At 41.5% G+C, this 17,928-nt stretch overlaps 1 protein-coding gene across 2 annotated transcripts in view; it reads right to left on the bottom strand.

Moving 5' to 3' along the window:
• Positions 1 to 17,928, bottom strand: part of usp46 (ubiquitin specific peptidase 46) — a 71,481-nt gene that overhangs the window by 10,852 nt on the left and 42,701 nt on the right. For both annotated transcript variants that reach the window (XM_080187647.1, XM_080187656.1), the window contains one exon: positions 10,227 to 10,305. In XM_080187647.1, coding sequence (XP_080043773.1) covers positions 10,227 to 10,305 — 79 coding nt within the window. The remainder of the gene's footprint in view (positions 1 to 10,226; positions 10,306 to 17,928) is intronic.

Raw genomic sequence — 17,928 nt, 5'->3', positions numbered from 1 at the left:
TGGTTGGAAAAAGTAAAATATGGCAAAATAAAAGGCACCTTACTCAGACTAAATGGAAATGACAAGTTGGCAAATAAAATCATAACTTTATAATGTTGAATTTGTACAAGACCTGAGGCTGCTGTACAGCATTTAACATGCAGTTTGAATACAGGGTTATACAGAATATTTTAGAACAATGGAAAAGCAGCAGCATATATTCACTAGGACATGATCAGGGATTAGAGGGTTATAGAAACATGGAAATAGAAGGAGTAGGCCATTCAGCCCTTCACATCTGCTCCAACATTTATGGTCATGCCTTGATCTCTCTTCCCCCAAAAGCTATATCTAACTCCTCAAAATCATACAATATTTTTACCTCAACTACTTTGTGGCAGTGAATTCCACAAATTCATCATTCTCTGGGTGAAGAAATTTCTTCTCAGCTCAGTTCTAAAAGGCTCACTCCTTATCCTCAAACTATGAAACCTTGCTCTGAATCCCCCACTATCAGGAACAATCTTTCAGAAATTACCCTGTCAAATCCTGTTAGAATTTTATATGTTTCTATGAGATCCCCTCTCGCTCTCCTAAACTCCAATGAATATAATCAAAACCAACTTAGTCTCTCCTCATATGAAAAACCTACCATCACAGGAATCAACCTGGAAAACATATGCTGCACTCCCTCAATAGCAAGGACATCCTTCCATAGTTAAAGGACACCAAAACTGCACACAATATTCCAGGTGTGGCCTCACGAACACCCTATACAATTGCAGTAATACTCAAATCCTCTCACTATGAAGTTATGGTTACGAACAAAATGTTTTGTTCCACTGAAACAGAAAAGGCCTCTAGGATGTTCACACTCGTTATATAGCAGGGCACTTGGGAAAAAATTAGCGATCAGAGTCAACATGGTTTTGTGAAAGGGAAATCAAATTTAACCAATTTATTGGAATTCTTTGAAGTAGTAACGTCTACTGTAGATGAAAGGGTGGATGCACTGCATTTGGATTTCCTGAAGGTATTTGGTAAGTTTCCAGAAGGCACTGACAAGATGCTACATAAAAGGTTATTGCGAAAAATGAAAGCTCACGGAATTGGGGTAATGACAGACAAAAGATCGGCTAGTTAACAACGGACAGAGGATAGGCATAAAAGGTGTATTTTTCTAGTTGACATGATGTAATGAGTGGTATGCCACATGGATCAGCATCGGGCCAAAATTTACAATTGATATAAATTACTTGGATGAAGGGACCAAAGATATGATTGCAAAGTTTGCTGATTACACTAATAGGTAGGAAAGTAAATTGTGGAGAGGATGTGAATAAGCGAGCAAGGATCTGGCAAATGGATTATAATGCGGGAAGAGGAGAAATTGTCCATTTTGGCAGAAAAATAAAAACATCTTATCCAAATGGGGAGAGATTGCACAGCTCCGAGATGCATAGGAATCTAAATGTCCTGGTGCACGAATCATAAAAGGTTAGTTTGTAGGTACAGCAAATAATTAGGAAAGCTAATAGAATTGTATCATTTGTGTGGGGAATTGAATGCAAAAGTAGGGAAGTTATACTTCAGTTAAATAGGGCATTGGTGAAACCACATCTGGAGACTAGTGTACAATGTTGGTCTCCTTATTTAAGGAAGACTGTAAATGCATTGGAAGCTGTTCAGTGAAGATTTACCAGACTAATTTCTTATGAAGAAAGGTTGGATAGGCTAGGCTTGTATCTGCTGGAGCTTAGAAGGGCAAGAGGCGACTTGATTGAAATAGATAAGATCCTGATGGGGTTTTGACAAGGTTTTGATTTGATTTATCACACCTATTAGCATACAGTGAAAAGTATTGTTCCTTGTGCACTGTACAGACACAGCACACTGTTCATAGAGAAGGAAACAAGAGAGTGCAGAATGTAGCGTTACAGTCATAGCTAAGGTGTAGAGAAAGATCAACTCAATGCAAGGTAGGTCCATTTAAAAGTCTGACGGCAGCAGGGAAGAAGTGGTTCTTGAGTCGGTTGGTACATGACGTAAGACTTCTGTATCTTTTTCCCGACGGAAGAAGGTGGAAGAGAGAATGTCTGGGGTGCATGGAGTCCTTAATTATGCTGGCTGCTTTGCCGAAGCAGCAAGAAGCACAGAGTCAGTGGATGGGAGGCTGGTTTATGTGATCCTCTTTTAAGGTCAAACCAAATAAACAAACTCAAATTAAATTAAGACAAAGTAAAAGGGGCAGTTCCCCAAAAAGGAAGGGGAACAACCCGAACAAAAGCAAAAGTACAAGGGAAACTTAAGACAAATTAAAATGTGATTATTCGGGTCAATAATGCATGCAGATTGAGCTACATTCACAACCTTTTGTGGTTTCTTGAAGTCTTGGGCACAGCAGGATTCATACCAAGCTGTGATAGCCAGAAAGAATGCTTTCTATGGTGCATCTGTAAAAGTTGGGGGGAGTCACAGCTGACATGCCAAATTTCCTGAGTCGAAATAGAGGCGTTGGTGGGCTTTCTGAACTATAATGTCGGCATGAGGGGACCAGGACAGGTTGGTGGTGATCTGGACACCCAAAAAGCTCTCGATACTTTCCACTTTGTCCCTGTTAAATGTAAACAGAAACATGTTCTCCTCTACACTTCCTCAAATCGATGACAATCTCCTTAATTTTGATGATATTGAGGGAGAGATTATTGTTGCCATTCCAGTTCACCAGATTGTCTATCTCATTCCTGTACTCGGTCTTGTCATTGTTTGAGATCCAACCCACTATGGTGGTATCATCAGCAAACTCGAAAATCAAGTTGGAGGGGAATTTGGTCACACAGTCATACGTGTATAAGGAGTATAGTAGGGGATGTGAGTGAAGAGGATGTATCCTCTTGAGAGAATCTAGAACTAGGGGGTCACTGTTTAAACATAAGAGGTCATCCATTTAAGACAGAAATTAAGTGAATTTTTCTCTGAGTGTGATACATTTTTGGACCACTTCCTCAAAAGGCACTAGAAGCAAAATCCTGGAATATTTTTAAGGCAGGGGTGAACAGATTTTGAGGAGCAAAAAAGTGAGAAAGGTTTTAGGGGTTAGGCGGGAATGTGGGGTTGAGGTTACAGTTAGATCAGCCGTAATCTTATTGAATTGCAGGGCAGGCTCAAAGGGTTGAGTGGCCTATTCCTGTTCCTAATTCATATGTTTGTATGCAAGATGGCAGATTAATTTGGTTATCAGCAAGATGGTACCAGACAGCCTCAAATTTGCAATAATCACAAAGAATTTAAGGATTGAACAGCAGAGAGAGAGCGATCAATCTAAGTGGCATGTGAAGGAAAATCAACAACATAGATTTGATGAACTATTAGAGTGTTGCAGCACAGAAATGGACCAATGGTTCAAAGTAGGGATTATTGAACAACATAACCCTCAAACGTTCTGGAATTCTCCAGACATTGTTATCTCCTGGGGTGCAGTTCCATGGTACCAATTATTTTCTTGGTATCTTGTCCAATATGTATATCATATTGGCCAGTATGTAGATAGGCCAACAAGAGGCGAGGCCACATTGGATTTGGTACTGGGTAATGAACCAGGCCAGGTGTTAGATTTGGAGGTAGGTGAACACTTTGGTGATGTGACCATAATTTGGTTACGTTTACATTAGCGATGGAAAAGGATAGGTATATACCGCAGGGCAAGAGTTATAGCTGGGGGAATGGAAATGATGATGCAATTAGGCAAGATTTAGGACACATAGGATGGCACAATTGAAATGTGGAGCTTGTTCAAGGAACAGCAATTTCATGTCCTTGATAAGTATGTACCTATCAGGCAGGGAGGAAGTGATCAAGCGAGGGAATCGTTGTTTACTAAAAAAAGTTGAATTGCTTGAAGAGGAAGAAGGAGACTTATATCAAAATGAGATGTGAAAGCTCAGTTAGGGCACTTGGGAGTTACAAGTTAGCTGGGATGGACCTAAAGAGAGCCAAATAGAGCCAGGAGGAGACATGAGAAGTCTTTGGCAGGTATGATCAAGGAAAATCCTAAAGCTTTCTATAGGTAAGTCAGGAATAAAAGAATGACTAGGGTAAGATTAGGGCCAGAGACAGTATGGGGAAGTTGTGTGTGGAGTCTGAAGAGATAGGAGAGGCGCTAAATGAATATTTTTCGTCAGTATTCACACAGGAAACAGACAGTATTGTTGAGGAAAATACTGACACACACGCTATTAAACTAGACAGGATTGAGGTTCAAGAAGGAGGAGGTGTTATCTATTTTCACACTTTCCAGAAATGCTAAATCCCCTGGGCCGGATGGGATTTATCCTAGGATTCTTTGGGAGGCTAGGGAGGAGATTGCAGAGCCTTTGGCTTTGATCTTTAGGTTGTTATTGTCTACAGGAATGGTGCCAGAAGACTGGAGGGTAGCAAATGTTGTCCCCTTGTTCAAGAAGGGGAGTAGAGACAACCCTGGTAATTATAGACCAGTGAGCCTTATTTCTGTTGTGGGCAAAGTTTTGGAAAGGATTAGAGATAGGATTTATAATCATCTAGAAAGGAATAGTTTGATTAGGGATAGTCAGCACAGTCTTGTGAAGGGTAGGTCGTGCCTCATAAACCTTATTGAGTTCTTTGAGAAGGCGACCAAAGAAGTGGATGAGGTTAAAGCAGTTGATGAGGTGTACTTGGATTTCAGTAAAGCATTTGATCAGGTTCCCCACTGTAAGCTATTGCAGAAGATACGGAGGCATGGGATTGAGGGTGATTTAGTGGTTTGGATTAGAAATTGGCTAGCTACAAGACGACAGGGTGATGGTTGATGGGAAAATGTTCATCATGGAGTTCAGTTACTAGTGTACCGCAAGGATCTGTTTTGGGGCCACTGTTGTTTGTCAGTTTTATAAGTGACCTGGATGAGGGCATAGAAGGATGGGTTAGTAAATTTGCAGATGACACAAGTTGGTGGAGTTGACAGTGTGGAAGGATGTTGTAGGTTAGAGGGACATGGATAAGCTGCAGAGCTGGGCTGAGCAGTGGCAAATGGAGTTTAATGCAGAAAAGTGTGAAGTGATTCACTTTGGAAGGAGTAACGTGAATACAAAGTACTGGGCTAATGGTAAGTTACTTGGTAGTGTGGTTGAGCAGAGAGATCTCAGTATCCATGAGCATACATCCCTGAAAGTTGGCACCCAGGTTGATAGGATTGTTAAGGCGGCGTACAGTATGTTAGCTTTTATTGGCAGAGGGATTGAGTTTAGGAGCCATGAGGTCATTTTGCAGCTGTACAAAAGTCTGGAGCAGCTGCACTTGGAGTATTGCGTATAGTTCTGATCGCCGCATTATAGGAAGGATGTGGAAGCATTGGAAAGGGTGTAGAGGAGATTTACCAGAATGTTGCCTGGTATGGTAGGAAGGTCTTATGAGGAAAGGCTGAGGGACTTGAGACTGTTTTTTTTGTTAGAGAGAAGGTTAAGAGTGACTTAATAGAGGCATATAAGATGATCAGAGGATTAGATAGGGTGGACAGTGAGAGCCTTTTTCCTCAGAAGATTGCTACCACGAGGGGACATAGCTTTAAATTGAGGGGCAATAGATATAGTACAGATGTCAGACGCAAGTTCTTTACTCGGTAGTAAGAGCATAGAATGCCCTGTCTACAACTGTAGTGGATTTGCCAACATTAAGGGCATTTAAATGATCATTGGATAAACATATGGATGATATTGGAGTAGTATAGGTTAGATGGGCCTTAGATTGGTTTCACAGGTCACTGCAATATCGAGGGCCGAAGGGCCTGTACTGCACTGTAATGTTCTATCTTCTCTTATGCAAAAATTAAAGGAGTGAGATTCAATGTGTTATACGTAGAATAAGATGAGTAATCTTCATCATTTTCAAGTTTACCCAGGCATTTGTTCTTAGGGAAACAAAGTTATTTATATTAGCACAATTTAAGTTTCTATATACTTTCATTCTCTGCATAATTAAATAGGGCTTTTTGTAAGCAACACCAAGACTTCCTGACAAGTGATGGAAGTCAAACGCACACCCAGATTCAAATCTACAACTATCTTAGAGAACTTTCCTGTATTTAGATAGTACAAAGTTGGTGGAGAAGGGCAAGAATGTGATTATTGCTCACTTCAACTTTCAGGAAATATTTGCAAGGCACCTCACAGAATGCATGACTGACTGAAAATGCTGTTTAACTGCAAGGATTAGTAAGTAGTGAAGCCGTAAAGCCCAGTCCCACTTAGAATCAGGTAATCTCAGCCGCTTTCTCATGCAATGCATAGCCACATGTACTCCAACAGGGGTCTCTTAATAAGGATCAGTGTCTTAACCCAGAAACCATTTGTTATACAGTTTTTAAAAATTTTTATTCCAACCGAAAAACAAATTCAAATTGAATCCAATTCATGGTCTTCATGGGAGTGACAAACAAGATCCAAGCTGACAAAAGGCATTACACCCCATCTTGAGCTTGATCCAACAGTCATCTTCGCCAAAAGGCCAAGATGGCTTTGAAAATTTGCATCAAGCAATGCCCCAGTTTAACCTCAATCGGCTACCCTGATCCTTTGCTCTACCCCAGCCTGAGGGATCAACCTAATCATTGACTCTCCCCTCACACAAAAAGAGGAAATGCTGAATAACGTCAGCAGGTCTGACAGCATCTGTGGGGAGAGAATAGAGCCAACATTTCAAGTCTAGATAAGCCTTCGTCAGAGCTGGGAAGGTTTAAACTCAAACTGTTGGTGCTATTCTCTCCCCACAGATACTGTGAGACCCGCTGATTTTCCAGCATTTTCTGTTTCAGATTCCAGCATCCACAGTATTTTGCTTTTATATTGACTCTCCCCTGCCAGGTTATACAATTTTTGTTTATATCCAAATCAATCCAATCAAAATCCAATTCAAAGTTTCAACAAGTGAGACATTCCAGATCCAAGCTGATAAGACAGGCTCACCACTTCCTGCCTTGGGCTCGATCTACATGATCCAAGCTGGTGATTGGAGCAGGCATTGAACCTTCTCCAAGGCTTGATCTCATTTGCATCTTAGCCAAAACGTCGAGGTGCCGCTTTAAAAAATTGTTTCAAATGAAGCCTCAGTGTAACCTCATGGACTTCAACCAAGCACAGGATGCCAAAACTACACTTGATCTGAGCCAAAGGACCGAGAACAGTTAGGTCATTTACAATGCACCTATTGGCAAATGGTTCTGATCATACTCAGAAACCCTGGTTCAAGAGCATTTGGTTGCACATTTAGGTTTGGCTGAATGCTCAGTTTTGTCCACCCCTCTGCTTGTGATCACATAGCCTCCATAATGAATATGAAGACTCTGAGACATGATAGTGCAAGGTACCTGAGGAAAACGCACTTCAGCAATGTAATCAACACCCTCAAAGCAAGGAGATGGGAAGGAGACAAGAGAAGGCAGGGAAAAGTAAATTCATTAATTTTGAACACTCGGATGACACCCTACATATGAGTGCTATATGAGTGTTCAAAATTAATGAATTTATTTTGAAGTAAAACTAATGACTTTAGGCAAATGTGGCAGTCAATTTGTGCACTGCAAGTCCGAAAAATGGCCAGTTATTCCGTTTTTGTGATGTTGGTTGAGGGATACATTTTGGCCAGAATGCTTGGAGGATACGCCTATTCTTTTTCAAACAGGAGCCAAGGGATCTTTTACATCTCACCTTAGTGATTACAACCTCGATAATGCAGCACTCCTTCAGTACTGCACTGCAATGTTAGCCTAGATTATATGCAGTAATGGATCCTGAATCCGCAACCTTCCGACCCAGGTGGTGAACAAGCTACCAGTGAGCCAAGCTGACACTTGAAAGCTCTGAGGAAGAAGATAGTTAAAAGATAGGTAGCAGTGCTAAGAGCTCTCACTTCCCCAGGAATAGTCCTAGCTCCCATCACATTCAAGTGAATAAATACTGGCTCAAAATATTATAAAATAGAATATTGAAGTTTTTAGATATCAAATTTGATAGAAACCAATATATTCGGAGGAGAGAGGTGCATTTGAGATAAATTTGGACGCTTAGCAACTGGTAAGATGAGAAATAGAATTAAAATTTCAAAAAATGTACCATATTGAATGGGTGTAAAACTAAACATCATGCAAGCCTCATGTTCGTGGTGAAAGCTCAGGAGATCCTATAGTACAGAGACAATTATTAATGAGTTCAAGCATCAAATAAGATGCTGAGCTCTCATTCTCCACTGTGCTGTAGGATTCCTTATCGGACATCCAGAATTAGAGGTGTTTCTCATTCTTCCAACTGAACAATGAGAAAAACCAAAGCCACCATTTTAAATCTTGTCACAAATTCAGGCTTGGTTACCAATTCCAGACTCCAGCCACTAACTTAGGTTGAACCCAGCCATTCACAACTTTATCATATTCAATCCAAGATGACTTTCCAACCCATATTCTCTCCAAAAACCACTTACTATACTTCTTTCTGAGTTCATCCATCACTCCTGCCCTTGCTAATCTACATGGGTTCCCTAAATGTCTCCCATCTAAAGTCTAGGGTTTAAATACTTCAATGGCCTCGCCTTCCTTATCTCAAAGTTCCTGCAACCCTTGACACCCTCTCCAATTGCAGAATCACATCTAAATGTTGGACACTGTTTTGAGTTTTGCAAGCATGGGTTGGTTGGGCAAGGTCAGTACTTTGCCCAAGTAGCCATGCTTGCTGTCTTGCTCTTGGAGTTGAAAATGACTTGATGTCCCACTAAGATGATGTCCAAGGGAGTCCAATGTGCGATCTACAGTCTCTATCACAGGTAAAAGCAGATGGTGGTTGGAGAATTGGGTGGGGTGCCCAGGTTGCCATGTGCTTCCTTCACTGTTGACGCCTGGTTTCACTTACTCTTAACCATGCTTGCAAAACTCAAAACAGTGTTCAACATTAGAACGATTCCACATTCGAACAATATTTTCTGAGCAACCCTGAGCATGCTATATTTACATTGACAACCAATTTAAGATGATCAATCAGCTCACATTGTGGCTCAATTACATTTGTTAGAAACTGCATGTGTTAATACAATGGGCCCTGCCCTTTGCCGACAGAAAGATCATGTACAAACATTGTGCCTTTTTCAACTAAAAAAAAACAGGTGACAGCTATTCTTTGATTGGTTCTCCAAAAGAATACTTTGGCCAGAGTCAAATTGCCTGGTTTGATTTTAAATTGTCAGTTATTAGTCAGCTGGTGACTTCTCCACAGCAATGCCTCAACCAGAGTCCATTTACCAACCAATCAGCACTCTCTTCCCTCGTAGTATAATTTTTTGTTCGCTTTACAATTTGGTATTCTTGTAAATTCTCCTGAGAAGTGCATGATGGAAAACTTCAACAAGTCTCTTCTTTCAGCAATACTTATTTTCTAATTTAAAAGGCACTACATAAGTGCAAGTTGTTCTTATTATTGTTATTGCATGGGGAGGTAGTGGTGCAGTAGTATTATTGTAGGATTGCTAATCCAGGAACCTAGGCTAACACTCTGATGGCCCAGTTCAAATCCCACCATGGCAGGTGGTGGAATCTGAATTCAGTAACAAAGAAAAGTCTAAATGAAACCATTGTCAATTGTTACAAAAACCAACCAGTTCACTGTTGTCCTTTAGGAAGGAAATCTGCTATCTACCTGATTTGGCCTTTGCCAATGTGATTGACTCTTAAAATGTCTCCTTAGGGGCAATTAGGCCAATGACACCCACATTTCGTAAAATGTCCAGAAAGTGAGCTGGATTTCGCAAATAGGCCAATAGCATAACAGCTCAGAATTAGTCAACTGTGAAAGGCAACAAGATAGCAGGTATGCAAACTCAGCCTTCTCACCCCATCCTGGTCCACAAGTCTTCTTGTAGCTCCCAAAATTGCTACAAGCACTGGGATGGCTGACTGTCCAATTATGATTACCTATAGTCGTTGGGGTAAATTTTCCCATGTATCACAGGGGTAAATCAAAAAACAGAATGAGCAGGGAGACTGCATGCTCTTAATTAGGTCCCCTGGCAGACTTACCACCTATGTAAAAGGGAGGGGGAAGAAAACAAATCAGGTTGGATCCATTTTGGGTGTGCAGTCCTGACCACCTGATTTTCCACTCTGCACTGGCATGTGATAGGTAGATGAAAATCTACCCATGTCTTTGTTTAAAGTTATTTTATTTTAAAGCATAAATATGTACAAGACTAACCTCAACAATATCGTCATCAAACAAAAGCCAGAAGCCGTGGCTTTTCACAATAGTTATGTAGTGTCCACGGTTGGGGCCACTGAAAAAGGGGAAAGAAAAGATTACACCATCACACAAGCATACCCAAATATTGACTATAATAATTAAGCAACATTTAGACAAGTGCAGCTAGAAATTTTTGCTTCATTATCTAAAATCATACAAAAACTGCCCAGTTACTCAATTTGATTATGGAATTTCTCTTGTTCTAATTTTGCTAGGAAAAAGTAGACCAAGTCAGGGACTACTGACAATTAAGTCAATATCAATATCTACAAGGGTGAACCATCAGTATAAATCAACGTACCAATTTATCTTAATGCAGGGAGATTCTCTTGTGAATCACCAACATTTTGTACTTCTCATACATCCCCATCAGAACATGAAGAATATGATCATTTTATTTCGTAATTATTCAATAATTTTCCTTTCACACCAATTAATTTCCATCTAGTTCTCTAAATCCCATTTAAATCTATTTTATTCAGTTTATATGGATTATGCAAATATGTGTTCTTCAAATGAAGCAGAAAAAAATTTCAGGAATTTAGCAAGTAAATCCCCCCCCAACCATACACAAGTAGTTTATAGAAAGTTGCCCAAATTGTTGAAATAACAAAAGATAACAATTTCACTTGATTGGGATTCATTGATAATGAGCAAAAAGTTCTGATCAATGTGTAAATCCCAACATTAATTAATAATGGACTGACTACATACCCAGAAACAAGAGCAAGATTTAAAAACAAATAAAGCCCCGTCTTATAGATGTAGTCAGAATGGGCTGCAGAACTGATGGGGGACATAGTACGTTTTCTTATTGAATAGCTGTCATGTCAAACCATTAAGTATATGACATCCCTTAGGAGATATGTGGAGTCAGCAAGAAGAAGCCTTTCATCAGATTATACACAGCACAAATGCAATATAGCAGATGCACAGTTAACAAAATGAACAGATAGTGTGATTTGTCAGATTCCAAGTTCCGGTATTATTTTCAACTTTCTATGATTTAAAAGCTAGTGATGCCGAATAGAAAATAGAAAAATGACCAATTCGATCAAATGGAAAAACAGTGTCTAAATTCCTGGCAGGCCACAAAGTAGACAGAATTACAGCTTGGTGACATCCTGCCATTCTTTGATAATACATAGGGCGAGCAGGTGCTAAAATTGGAGGCATGCCCATTCTTTTAAAATAAAACTAACAAGCTATTGAGCTTGATAAAAGGCTAATTGACTGCAATTCTTCACTACCCACCCTATTTTTTGCTAGTCACACAGGAAACTTATTGGAAGTGACTTACGGCAGGTATGAGGAGGCAGCATAAGAGTAGATGAAAAAGCCTGCAAAGGAGACCAGAGGCAAATACAGCACCAGATTCTGCTGCTGAAAGTGGCACTGTTTAGCAGTTAGTAAACTTTAATTTGTTCAGTTTTTATAGACTGCCATAAAAGTGAGAGACAGAAAGGGTCTTTAATTGGTGGCCTGTTCAGAATTCCAGGTTTAATCCTTTTCCTGCTGCACATCAATTGGGTGTGATGTCCCCCGTCACAATGCCAACTGCCAGAATTCTTGTTGGTTGTCTGCTAAATGGTCAACATGCTTGATTCAATGTGGTGAAACAGCAAGGGCAGGAGCAAGTAGACCGTATACTTCCCATTCAGTTTATCTTATCTGACCAAAAAACATTAAAACCAATCTTTGTAATTAGAATCCCCCCATCCCTGGAGTCATTCTGGCAAATCACGTCTGTACTCACTCAAAGTCCTCAGATTCTTCCTAAAGGATTGTTTCCTACTGGTGTCTGATCCAAAACAGCTCTCTTCACAAGAAAAGCAGCTCCTACTCACTAAAACCCCCAGGGATACTATCTTTTCTACTACATGCCATCTTTAATTAGTCATGAATCAGAAGGCAAGTGGTTCTCATTTGTTGTCAACTTAAATCACAAAAGTACAATTTAATCTAGCGACTATTTGCTTTAATAAGTATGCACAACAATCTAATGCATTGGAATAGGTTCCTACCACTTGTCCTCAGGAAACATGCTCCATTTATCTACAAGACGTTTCCCAACTTTCATTCCACCATCAGGAAACAAAAATTTGCCTCCCATATACTTAATCCCGTCATGTTTCTTGCTCCCAGTCATTCCACTAGATTCCATCCAATACCTTTATTTATGAAGTCCAAGATTTCATATGCTTTGCCAATGACTCCTGCAGTATATCTTGCCACCTTAAAAGATTATGCATATGAACCCCCAGGTCAGTATACACTTTTTAAACATTAATTAAGAACATGCCTTCTGTCAAAATTCTGTCACACTTCTCTATATTAATTCCATCTACAACTTACCTAACCATGTCCTCCTGTCACAGTAGATTGTTAAAAGATCATAAGAAATAGGAGCAGGAGGAGGCCACTCAGCCATCAGTGGGGATGGGGTACCTGTGGAGCCTTCTCCTGTCAATTGCTTAATATATTAGTGATTGGTGGCAGGACCACAGAGCTTTGATCTGATCCAGTAATTGTGGGGTCACTTAGTTCTGTTGTTTCCACGGTTTCGTATCTAAGCAGTTCTATTTGCAGCTTCACTAGGTTTACACCTCATTTTGAGGTAAGCCTGGTGACGCTCTTGCACTTTTCCTGGAACCAGGATTGATCTTTTGGCTGAATGCAACAGTAAAGTGAAGGATATGCTAGGCTAAGAGTTTACAGATTGTGGTCAAATACAATTCTGCTGCTGCTGATGGCCCACAGTGCCTCATGAATATCTAGTTTTGATCTGCTGGATCTGTTCTGAATCTATTCCATTCAATATTGTGGTGGTGCCACACAACACAATTGAGGGTTTAGTAGTGCCAACATGGGACTTTTTCTTTGCAACTCACTCCTATCTATGCTGTCATGTTAGATGCATCTGTGACTGGTAGACTGATCCCTCTTGTTACAGATGATATAGGACCTCATGGATGCCAAATGTGGAGCTGCCAAATCTATCCCATTTAACATGGCGGTAGTGCCAGATGACACAAGTGAGGGCATCTTCTTTACAAAGATGGGGCTCCATCTCGCAGTTGATTGAGCAGCGGTCACCCCTATTAATACTGCCGTGGACAGTTACATTTGTAACAAATAGATCCACAAGGGTGAAGTCAAATAGGTTTTTCCCTCACCATCTGCTGCAAGTTCAGTTTGGCAGCTATTACCTTCAGAAATTGGCCAGTTTGGACAGTCATGATGTTACCTAGTTACTCTTGGTACAGACAGGATAGTATTCCACCTGCAACAAAGAAATGGCTGACAAGAAGAGATCAGGCTCCAAGGTTTTTTTTAAATTCTGCACTGGTGGTCTTGATGGGGGAAGTGGAAGAAAGGAAAACTTGTCTCTATGTTCTGGGACGCCAGGAAGCTCTGCAGACACCGGTGAGAAGACTGTAGAAGTAGATAGCCGCCAAGTTCCATGCCACAACAGCAGTCCTCAAGGCTGGATGCAGTGGCAAAAGAAATTTAGTGATCTCATGCAAGTGGTCAAGGTCAGTGAATGCACCTTCAAATGCCATTTGCTACACTGTACCAAATCTCCATCACTCACCTACCAACAATCCCTATCAATCAAGGCTCAAAATTATTAATATGCTTTGGCATACTCACAGCACTGCTGCAAGCCTCACACACATCACACAGCTTTAAGAGTCAGATCTTAAGCCATGACAGTAACATCATCCATATTGCAAGGCACTCACAGATATTGCCCTCTCCTTTACAGAGAGGGTCAGATGAATAGGGAGAGAAGTATTGTGCTTACATGCCTTAAACTCCATGGAGAAGATAGTGTTGGTCATTATCAAAGCTGTGGCCAGCTGTGGAACTGTATCTATTGAGGATAATGTTATTGTACCAAGACTCTTTCTCAAATTCCACACCATCTTCTGACTTACAAACTTTATGATAATACTAAGCTCTTACTTTACAACCTATCCTAACCCCCTTGTGCCTTCTTTGTTCTTTGAAGAAGTGTACAGCACAGAAACAGGCCCTTCGGTCCTCCAAGCCTGTGGCGATCATAGTGCTCTAACTAAAAAAAAATTTCTGCCCTTACTCAGTCAATATCCCTCTACTCCCTCCCTATTTACGTGCCCATCCAGATGCCTCTTAAATGTTGCTAATGTGCCTGCTTCCACCAGTCCTCTGGTAGTGTTTTCTAGGCACCCACCACTCTCTGCGTGAAAAACTTCCCCGCACATCAACCTTAAAAACTTTCCTCCTCTCACCTTGAGCCTGTGCCCCCTTATTGACCTTGGACAAAGCCTCTGGCTAGCCATCCTGTCTATGCCTCTCAGTTTTGTAGACCTCCATCCAGGTCTCCCCTCAGCCTCTGTCTTTCCAGTGAAAACAATCCTAGTTTATTCAACCTCTCCTCATAGCCAATGCCCGAGACCAGGCAACATCCTGTTGAACGTTCTTTGCATCCTCTCTAAAGTTTGCACATCCTTCTGATAGTGTGGTGACCAGAATTGCAAGCAAACTCAAAATGCAGCCTAAGGTTTTGTATAGCTGCAACATGATTTCCCAACTCTTGTATCATCTCATCAAGGCAAGCATGCCAAAGGTCTTCTTTAGTCACCTTGGCCACCTGTGTTGCCATTTTTAGAGAACTGTGGACCTGCACACCCAGATTGCTCTGTATGTTAATTGAGATTAGAGTCATAAGAACATACGAAATAAGAACAGGAGTAGGCCATCTAGCCCTTCAAGCCTGCCCCGCCATTCAGTAAGATCATGGCTGATCTGAAGTGGATCAGTTCCACTTTCCTGCTTTCTCCCCATAACCCTTAATTCCCTTGTCTGTCAAAAACCTATCTACCCGTAACTTAAATATATTTAGCGAGGTAGCCCCCACCATTTCAACGGGCACAGAATTCCAGAGATTCACCACCCTTTGAGCGAAGAAGTTCCTCAACTTCGATCTAAACTGCATCCCCCCCCGCCCTTATCTTGAGGCTGTACCCTCTAAACCTGCTATCCTTTCTAAGCTGGAAGAATCTCTCTACCTCTACCCTATCCATCCCCTTCATTATCTTATACGTCTCTATAAGATCCCCCCTCATCCTTCTAAACTCCAAAGAGTACAGACCCAGTCTATTTAGTCTCTCTTCATAGTCCAACCCCCTCATCTCCGGTATCAGCCTAGTGAACCTCCTCTGCACTCCCTCCAAAGCCAAAATATCCTTGCGCAAGTGCAGCAACCAAAACTGCACACAGTACCCCAGCTGCAGCCTCACCAGTACCCTGTGGAGTTGCAGCAAGACCTCCTTGCTTTTATATTCTATCCCCCTCACTATAAAGGCCAGCATACAATTCGCCTTCTTGATCACCTGCAGACTGGGTTTTTGCGACTCATGCACAAGGACCCCCAGGTCCCCCTGCACCGTAGCATGCTGCAGCTTTTCGCCCTTTAAATAGTAATCCCTCCTACTATTATTTCTGCCAAAGTGGATAACCTCACACTTGCTAACATTATACTCCATCTGCCAGGTCCTCACTCAGCCTATCCAGGTCCCCCTGCAGACTTTCCACACCCTCCGCGCAATTTGCTTTTCCACTCATCTTCGTGTCATCAGCAAATTTCGTCACCCTACACTCAGCCCCCTCCTCCAGATCGTCTATATAAATGGTAAATAGCTGAGGCCCCAGCACCGATCCCTGCAGCACTCTACTAGTCACCAACCGCCAATCAGAATAGCACCCATTGATACCAATTCTGTCTCCTATTAGGCAACCAATCCTCTATCCACGCCAGCACCTTACCCCCAACTCCATGCATCCTAACCTTCTGTAGCAACCTTTTACGAGGCACCTTATCAAAGGCCTTTCGAAAATCTAGAAACACCACATCCATCGGTTCCCCTGTCTACCGCACTAGTCACATCTTCACAGAAATCCAATTAATTCGTCAAACACGACTTCCCCTTAAGGAATCCATGCTGCGTCTGCTCTATCAAACCATTCCTTTCTAGGTGCCTCGCTATTTCTTCTTTGATGACGGATTCAAGCATTTTTCCAACTACAGACATTAAACTAACCAGCCTATAATTCCCTGCCTTTTGTCTGCTACCTTTTTTAAACAGCGGCATAACATTAGCCGTTTTCCAATCTTCTGGCACCTCCCCGGAATCCAGTGAATTTTGGTAAATAATCACTAAGGCATCCACTATCACCTCTGCCATTTCCTTCAGAGCCCTGGGATGCATTCCATCCGGTCCTGGGGACTTGTCCACTATCAGTCCCGTTAGTCTATCAAGCACTACCTCTCTAGTGACAGTAATCGTATTCAGGTCCTGAACTCCTACCATCCTTCTATCTTCAATATCCAGCAAACTATTCGCGTCCTCCTCTGTGAAGACCGAGGCAAAAAACTTATTTAAGGCCTCAGCCATTTCCTTGTCTCCCACCACTAAATCCCCCCTTTCATCCTCTAAGGGTCCAACATTCACTCTAGCCAGCCTCCTCTTCTTTATATATTTGTAAAAACTCTTACTGTCCTCTTTTATACTTAGTGCTAGTTTAGCTTCATAGTCTATCCTTCCTTTCTTTATCAACTTCTTAGTCATTCTTTGTCGATTTTTAAACCTTTCCCAATCTTCTAATCGGCCACTACTTTTAGCCACTCTGAATGCATCAGCTTTTAATTTAATACTCTCCTTTATTTCCTTTGATAACCATGGCTGGTTATCCCTTCTCCTACATTCCTTCTTTACCGTCAGAATATATTTCTGCTGAGCACCAAAAAAGATTTCCTTAAAGATCCTCCACTGTTCCTCATCCGTCCTACTAACCAATCTGCGTCCCCAATCTACATTTGCCAATTCCTCTCATCCTATCATACTGCCCTCTGTTCAAACAGGATACAGGTTCGGGACCCTACTTTCTCATCCTCCATCTGCATCAAAAACTCAACCATACTATGGTCGCTCGTCCCAAGAGGATCCCTCACAATAAGATCCCTAATTCTTCCTGCCTCATTACACAACACCAGATCTAAGATAGCTTGCTCCCTCGTAGGTTCCGTCACACACTGTTCAAGGAAACTATCCCGACAGCATTCCAAGAACTCTTCCTCAAGCCCACCACGTCTGACTTGGGTCAACCAATCAATATGAAGATTAAAATCCCCCATAATTAATTGCCATTCCTACACTCAACTCCCTCCTCCAGGTCATCTATATAAATGGTAAATAGCTGAGGCCCCAGCACCGATCCCTGCAGCACTCCACTAGTCAACAACCGCTAATCAGAATAGCGCCCATTGATACCAACTCTCTGCCTCCTGTTAGGCAACCAATCCTCTATCCACGCTAACACCTTACCCCCAACTCCGTGCACCCTAACCTTCTATCCTTCCTAAACACTTGATACCCCTGGACATTCAGCTCCCAGTCCCTGTCACCCTGCAACCACGTTTCTATAATGGCCACCAGATCACATCCATTTGTGCTGATCTGCGCCACCAGCTCATTCACTTTGTTCTGAATGCTTCGTGCATTCAGGTAAAGTGTCTTTATACCAGCCTTTATCTGGACCTTATTTGAAGGAACGCTACTAACCTTTCTCATGCACCCAAGTCCCTTTATTATTGGGACATCCTCAACATTTT

This window comes from Carcharhinus amblyrhynchos, chromosome 1 (assembly GCF_965287045.1).
Source record: "Carcharhinus amblyrhynchos chromosome 1, sCarAmb.v2.hapA, whole genome shotgun sequence".
NCBI lineage: Eukaryota > Metazoa > Chordata > Chondrichthyes > Carcharhiniformes > Carcharhinidae > Carcharhinus > Carcharhinus amblyrhynchos.
The sequence above is the reverse complement of the archived record's forward strand: the minus strand, read 5'-3'. Positions and strand labels throughout refer to the sequence as shown.